The 8,155-nt window shown below is 33.9% G+C and overlaps 1 protein-coding gene across 1 annotated transcript in view; it reads right to left on the bottom strand.

Annotated features, from left to right (window-relative positions):
* Window positions 1–403: 403 nt before the first annotated feature.
* The window catches only part of SETD3 (SET domain containing 3, actin histidine methyltransferase), a 53,502-nt gene continuing 45,750 nt past the window's right edge, over window positions 404–8,155 (bottom strand). Inside the window, exons 10-13 of the mRNA XM_039339718.1 lie at window positions 7,731–7,897; window positions 6,954–7,039; window positions 3,318–3,478; window positions 404–2,457 (exon numbers count right to left, since the gene is read on the bottom strand). Of these exons, the coding sequence (XP_039195652.1) occupies window positions 2,017–2,457; window positions 3,318–3,478; window positions 6,954–7,039; window positions 7,731–7,897 (855 nt within the window). The 3' untranslated portion in view covers window positions 404–2,016. The remainder of the gene's footprint in view (window positions 2,458–3,317; window positions 3,479–6,953; window positions 7,040–7,730; window positions 7,898–8,155) is intronic.

Here is an 8,155-nt window from a genome sequence, read left to right as displayed (position 1 = left end):
TGATTAGTTTCCATCCGTTGCTTCTTGTCCTGCCTTCAGGTGCTTTGGAGAATAGCTTGACTCCCTCTTCTTTGTGGCAGCCCCTGAGATATTGGAAGTCTGCTATCATGTCCCCCCTCGTCATTCTCTTCATTAAACTAGACATATCTTTTAAAATACCTTGTTCAGTCTTGAAACACTCAAGCATGTCTCTGGGAAATTGAGTAATTTACATAGGAAAAATGAAATTTCTGCTCTGCAATCTTTGTTTTATTGTACTATTCTTATAGTTTCACATTTAATATTTAATTTGTGTACCACCTAAGACCAAATCAGTTATTGTGAAATAAAACATGGCTAATGTGCAATAAAATATGTATTAATTTCACACAAACATTTCTGTAAGATGATTCATACAAAGTAAAAATTTGCATATATTTGTTTATTTGGGCTCCTGCTAATCTTAGGAAAATACATGGAGTTATATTCATTATAACTGAATTTTCAAACTCATACACTAAAGATTCAATTCTATTTTTTCTTTCAGAGACTAAGCAAAGATTTTATGAGCTTACTTGATAAAACTGCTCCTATATCTTTTGAAGGCCATTTTCAAAGCAGTGAAGGACAAAATATTAGTTCTGCTTAAAATTGCACTTTAAAAATATAATTGAAAGAAAATGCATGAAAATTATGATATTTCAGTTTCAGTTTTCTTTGCTTTGGGGTTCCAGAGCTTGGCCTATTCTGTCTGGGACCTTAAAAATTACATTTTTTAAACATAAAGTGACAAGGGTGCACTCAAAGATATACCAAAATTAGAAACATTTTGACATGTTAAAAACCTGTTTCACTCATCTTTGCAGTTACTGTAAACATTGCTAATTATTTGTGGATGTCAAAACTTTAGATTGTGTTCCAAAAGAACAGACTTTAAAGATTCACAAAGCCAAAAATAACTCTGCATATTAGGAATGCACAAATGTATTGTTTTGAGGATTGAACATTCTAAGATACATAAAATATTTCTGTTTTTCTTCTGGACCAAGCTAATTTGTATATTGTGGGGGTGATCTAGCAGTCTTCTGAAAATAAATCTCCTTTAACTCCCCTAAAACTGCAAGCAGAAATTTAGAATTAGTGTACAACCTTGCATGTTAAGCCATGCAGCATTAATGAAAAGTATCAGACACATTAGTAAGGTTTCACTTTTAATAATTTTCTTAGTCAAAAGTGTTGCTCTGCAAATCTCTACTTATCTGAAAATCTGAAAAAGCTGGGGAACAATCTCACTTTGAACAACACAGTTTAAAGGCATGGGCTGAATGATCCACTTTCACTTTTTTTTCACCAAATATAACAGTGTCATTTCAAAATAAAAGGTTACACCTTAAAATTAAAGAGGAGGATGTACCATTGTTGCAAACTTTGATTTTTTTGAGTGGGAGGAGAAAGGAAGGGCAAAGAGGGGGAATGAAACTTCTCATACAGTAAAACAAACCACAAAATAAATCAACATTCTTAAAAACCACTATAATTAGAATAAAATATGTATTCTTACTGATATTTCAAACCTAATAAAAATAAGATTGCCACTTTACTGTTTAGGGAGCAGCATATCTGACTTTTTCCTAGCTTTTTAATCTTGATATCCATTCCCTATTCTCTTCTGCTTTGAGTTTTTAGCAAAAGCAAATCCTATCACTTCCTTGGGCAAAAAGCGTTGAATTTTAGAAGTCAGAGTAAACAGAACAGAAAAGCAGCAGATGAGGTTGACCTCTTCCCTAGGAAGTACATGGATTTTCTCAACCAAGGACTGCACTATTCCTGGACTCCAAAAGCAAGATGGCAATCTTAATAGAAAAGGGATGCTAAATCTTTTAAATAACTTAAAACTTTTTTTCTTGTTAAAAAGCACCCCTCATTCCTCTGCAGAAAGAAATGTTAAGAAAACACCAATGTAAATTACTGTTTAAAGCGGAGAATAAGAACACCTGCTAGTTTTCCATTTCACAATAAAATCAGAATGATTTAGAGCTATTCCTTAACCTCATCAGTACTGTCTGAAGAAGATTCTTTGGTATCCTCAGTCTCTCTGCTGCTTTCTTCTTGATTTAGCTTTTCATTTTCCAATTTGGTCCTATTAAGCAAAGAACTGTCACCGTTCACAAATCCATTTGCTTCTGCACCAATGCTTTCCTCAATCTTTAGATCCTGTGGCTCCTCTGTCTCTTCATCCAAATTTCTCAGGACAATTGGGAGGCTTGAGTCTGTCACAGTGTTCTCCAGCAAGGCAACATTACTTTCTTCATATCTGGGGAGGGCTGCTCCTTCTGCCATTTGTTTACTATAGTACTCTCGATTAGCAGCAGCACTTTTTATTGCTTTTTCCAAAATTTCTTTTTCTCCTAAACGCAATTTAATAGCCATAGTTGCATTATGGGTAAGGTCTTGCGTTTCCAAAATGAATTTGTCATCCTAAGGAAATAAGTGCAATAACAAACATGAAGCTGTTAGCTCAACTTTAAGCACAAAACCAGACACCAGGTTTACATAGTAATGACATCAAGTGGAGATGGTTCTTCTTTATGGCTTGAAGAAAAAAAAACTAACTTTACCATCCCACAAGTGGACATCTGAAAAACACAACTGAATATGGTGGTTGTCTTGATTATTTAGACTGTATTGCAATTAGGAATGAACAAGGGGAAGTCAAAATGTAAGACAGAATATAAAGTTACATTGTTCAAGTATTTTGGACAAGTGAGAATCAGAACAGTGTTTAATGAAAGAAGTATCATTCAGAATCTTGGAGTTAGCAGAGGTCTTAAAAAATGAATGTTTGGATTGCAAAAGATATGTTTCTACTTGCCCAGAGGAAAGCTTCAGGGTAAAGCACTGAGTGGGTCTGAAAAGTGGCCATTGAGCATATGTTTTCAGAATTTTCCCTGTCCCTGTCATCCAGCAATGTGAAAAAAGCAGCAAGAGACCCCAAATTTCAAATGTAGCTTGTAGAGGGGCTCGGTCATATTGTCATGAAGAGTCATGCACATAAATCCAGTTTCTGTCCCCTTAATAATGATTCAAACCAACTCAGAACCTATTTTTTTAAATGTAAGATGTAAGAAACCATTGCATGTTGCAACACCTCCCCCAAATGAAAATACATATTAAAAAATAACTTAGGTGCATCACAAGAAAAGCACTAGTAGTTTCTGGAAAAGTAAAGTACCACAAGAATGCAAAGCTTTTAAAATGCACATCACTTATAGTTAGAATTAAATCTGATAAATGGAAATTTATAAATATATGACATTTCAAGTTCTCTTAAGTCTTACATGAATAGTAGTCTTGTATGTTTTCAAGAGAAGAGATGCTCTGGCTTCCAGGAAAGTCCAGAGTTTCACCTCATTGTCCCAGCTCACGGGAAATTCTGAATTACCAAGGGTGAAGATTCTGTCAATAGTATGTTCACCTATTAAGTGTTCTTTCAGCTCATCTACAAAGGATAAAATACTGTCAGCAAATGCTTCACTTATTCTGGCTACCAACCAGATTAATGAATTGACTATTAATGAAGAATCTGTATTCAAGGTCGACACTCTAAAATAAAATAATACACATTTTGCCTATATTACAAGACTGAACAACATGTATCAGCTCAAGGGCTGCACCATGCTTTGGTGGATGAAGCTGCTTTCCTCTCTTGTTTTATTTTTATATATTATTATTCCTCATTTTTATTTCATTCTATTATTTAAAAGATTTATTAATTTGTTACTTTTAACATTTATAAAATGTTGCGGCTGGTGGGGGGGTTGATAAGAGAAGAATTCCTTGCAAGTAAAGTGCAGGTTTTTTCTTTATCAGTAGAGGGAGCAATCATACCAAGACTCTTTTTTTCAGGGTTACATGGAAAACGGTTTTCTCTTTTTTAAACCAGAAAAACAAGCAAGTGAGAGAATAATTTCATTTTGTGCCTTAAAATTCTTCCTCCAGAAGAATGAGGGGGGAAAAATGCTGCAATAGGATGGGAAATTTTTAAGAAATTAAATACCTCTAGAAGTCTTAAGTCATTTCAGACTCCAAGTCTAAAACAATACAGAAAAAAAAATCTGTTCTGCTGAGTTTATGTGACAAATCTCAGCTAGGTCTGTGAAGCCTATTGGAAAGATGTGAATTGTTTCTTCTTTCCTTACCTGCCTCCCTTGCATCCTAAAGTCACACTGCCACACATTAATGGCAAAATGACTGATGAGGGGCATGTTTAGTTTATTTACAGTCAAAGACAAAAACATTAAACAAAGTACAATCAGATAAAATTAAATCAAAGAAAAGGACAAAAGAGGAAATTAACAGAATTGTAAACCATCCTAGAAAAAAAACCAGCCAAAGGTAAACCCAAAGCCTATTAAAATTGTGATAGTTTTAGATATTTCTGTAGGTCTGTTTGCTAAAAAATATAGAATATTTGCCTCAACAGAACATACCAGGCAGGAAGATACTAATTCAGAGCACTATGTTTGATAAAAGGGACAGAGCAGATAACAACAAAAAAAGTGTAAGATTGTATTGACTGTCCCATTGATACAACAGCATAGGGGGCAATAAATAGTGGGACCTTTTTCCCAAGACCATTAAGGACAAAATATTGAGTCCAACTAATGAAAACTTATGTACTTCTATAAGAAACAGAAATATATTATAGATGTAACTATGTAAAGAAAAAGATCTATCATAGACACTGTCATTGCAGTAGTAAATAAAAGATTTCGCTTCTGACTCTCTACAAACCCAAGTTAAAAAATAGTTTAATATCTAGGATGACTCTCTTAAATCCTGACATGGTCAAAAATGAAGATGATAACCCACAATAATTCAGGTATGAGGGAGATGCAAACAGTGAGATTAACAGACCCAAGAACCTTCTGCAGAGGCTTAATTTTAAACTGTTCTTGGCAGGTTCTCATACAAATCTTAGAGGAAAGGGTAAATTTCAACTTAAAAGCAGCATTAGTTGCCCAAAAAGAGACCCCCAAAGAACCTTGTAAGAACTCAGACTTTGTTGACTGCAATGTTTGTTTGTCTATATAAGCATAAAACTGAGTTACACAAAGCAGAGGAAAAATCACCTTTATTCTGAATCATTTTACTGAAGCAGACAAATTTACTGGTATCAAATCAAACTATGCAACTGAAAGTTCTGTATGTAACATGATTTCTTTTGACATTTTTTTCCAAAGAGCATATTTCTCAAAAAAAAATTCCAAGATATTTAAATAATTTAACTCCCTTGCTTGGATTCTATTTATTTATAAATATGCCCTTATTTTCCAGTTGTTAAAGCACTGGTCTCCATCAATCTTTGTTAAAGGCTCAGCAGAAATCAAACCATTCCCAGAAACTTTCTGAATCAGTAAGGAGACAATAACTTTAGAGCTCACAGACATGAATGCAGAAGAAGAGTTGGGAAGAAGGCCTACAACTAGGTTCTTAAACCCATGAAACGTGCTAATTATAGAATGAAAATGCTCGGATCAAGTCTCAAGGGAAAGTAAGCTCCCTACACTTGTCAGCTTTGAATGCTGATTAGCCAGAAGATACCTCAAAGAGGTGGAGTTTTTCATTTTAATAGGCTGTATTTTCCTTCTGTGGCTCATTTTATTTATTTTTTCAGATCTTATAATATTTCTGCAGGAAGAGTCTACTACTATTCCTAAATGAATATGCATTGATCAGTTTGGTCATAGTTTCAAAGCAATCTTTGTCAAATCAGAGCTTTCAATTGGAATTAGGGGTGATACAGTGATAGCGATACATCCAGACATAGATGCAGATACATATACATATATATGTCATTTAGGAATTCTTAATGGCAATTGTTTCCTGATAAATTCTTAAATCTGCACATCCTTTAAAGTGTGCAGGAACTATTTAAGCTATGAGTTACTGGAAGGCAAATTCCTTCCCCACCCCACCCCACCCTATTTCTCATTATTTCTGTACTATTTTATTTGAGTGTGACTTTTCTCAAAAAATAAGGGTGGGAGCAGGGACAGGAGACCTCCAAGAGGCAACTACTCCAATTTGCATCCTTAACTCACCACTTCCTATAAAGTAGCCCAAAATCATGTCACAGAGGCTTTGCCACCATGTTTTGGTAGCACAATTTCAGCCTGCTCTGAGGCCGTTTAGTTAAAAAAAAAAAAAAAAGGGGGGGGGGGAGATTAATGCTGTGATTTCTGTTGTTTTTTTTAAAACTTAACAACTGAAAAACTTCCTGTTATCCCACCACCATTATTATCAATTTTTCAGGTGTTCATGGACAAATTGTGGCCTGAGAAATTTGGGCACCATGATAAAACATTTTATTTTTTATTATTATTGTTTTATTTATTCATTTGTTTATTTGTTATTAAAGTTCTATTTATTGCCCATCTTGCCATGAGGCTACTCTAAGTGGCTGACAACAACAAAAAAGTAATGAAAAGAGTGTAAACAAAACAGAAATAAAATAACTGAACAATAAAATAAACAATAAAAACAAAACGACAAAGTCTAATCAATATTCTAACAAAAAGATGGATGAATGGAGAGCAGAGAGCAAGGGGAAGAGGTGGGGTCTGCCATCAATCCAGCAGCCATCTCCATATTCAAGTCTCAGTAGCTGAAAAAGAGGGCTAAAAGCTATTTAGGCTATCTTCTAGATTTTAAAGTAGACCTGTTAATTATAATTCAACAAATTGTTAAATAAAGCTTAATATCAAACAACTAGGAAGCCTATATATAGGCGTATGGGAGCTTTTGTAAGCAAATAATTATTTTACTTTGTTTGAATGGACTATTAAGCTACGGTGGCCTAATAATATTTGTTTTAAAATAGATGCTTGAAGAGTAAGCTTCTCTTAATCCTATTTTTATTATCACTTAATAAAACAAATCAGATGCACATGCTTATAAAGTTCTTTTTTTACCTTCAGTCATACAAAATACTCTAAGAAAAGCCAGTAGTTGAGCAGAGATTGGAGGCTCCGTTGAATGTAAAGCAAAAACACTGGAACTAATAAAATGAAGAACGAGTCAGTCTATGATGATTATTTAATATAAAAAGCCTTAATTTACAATATACTATTACTCTTGTAATGCGGATTACAAGAGATCAAGTCAATTTCAGATCATTAAACAAGCTATTCCAAATTCTTCCACATAAAAGTTACACAATTTCTGTTCCAGAATAAGTTATTTTATGTAATTTCGGAGTTACATTTATGCATGCCTCCAAGATGTTTCAAGTCTCATTTCCCATCTACACTATGAGTTATAACATACTATCACTAACCACCAAACATATAGAATAAATCCTATTCAATTTATTTGGGGATCCTATGCCCCCTAAAAAAACAAACAAACCATATTTGTACAGTACACAATAATCAGCTCAAACATGAAGAATATTGGCAGCACTACTGTTAAAAGTAATACCACGATCACATCATATTTCTATTGAAGAGAAGTAAATAGTAAAATGAACAAACTGGGCCATGTCCCAGCCCTCAAATAATTTGTGTGTGGATGTATAAATAAAATGTATAATGAGTAAACATGGCATACTGTGCAATGTAAGATAAATTATAAGACAGCTATTTTAGTGTCTTATCAACAATACCCGAAAGTTCATTAATCAATGTTCTACTCGGTCTTCAAGCTTACAATATTTTAAAATAAAAGCAGTCTCTCTTAATTCTACTTACGTTGGGATTCCAGCACGAGCTAAGACTTCTGCCTTCATAGCATACAGCCTGTCACTTTTACTTACTCCAAGCTTTATTTTCACTCTGTCATGTGAATTATTATCAAAGAAAAATCCACTGTGGATCACAAATTCAGCATTTGACCGAGTGCCATAAAAAATGTAAATCTAAGAAGATGAAAAGAGAAGGAACAGAAAAACAGCTTAGCATCAAATATTAGAATGACAATTGGCACTTTAGACAAATAACCTCCCTGCCCCAAACTACAATACAAAAGAACACAAATGAGTAAAAATACTGTATTTCAACAAAGTACAACACAACTTTTTCACAAATTGCTTGCACTCAAACATTTTACATTGCTCAAAGCCCCAATATATTTCTGTACTGGATTAATACATACAGATAATTAATGCACAATTGAT

Source organism: Crotalus tigris, unplaced genomic scaffold (genome assembly GCF_016545835.1).
Source record: "Crotalus tigris isolate CLP2741 ecotype Arizona unplaced genomic scaffold, ASM1654583v1 scf7180000017737.1785205, whole genome shotgun sequence".
NCBI lineage: Eukaryota > Metazoa > Chordata > Lepidosauria > Squamata > Viperidae > Crotalus > Crotalus tigris.
The sequence above is the reverse complement of the archived record's forward strand: the minus strand, read 5'-3'. Positions and strand labels throughout refer to the sequence as shown.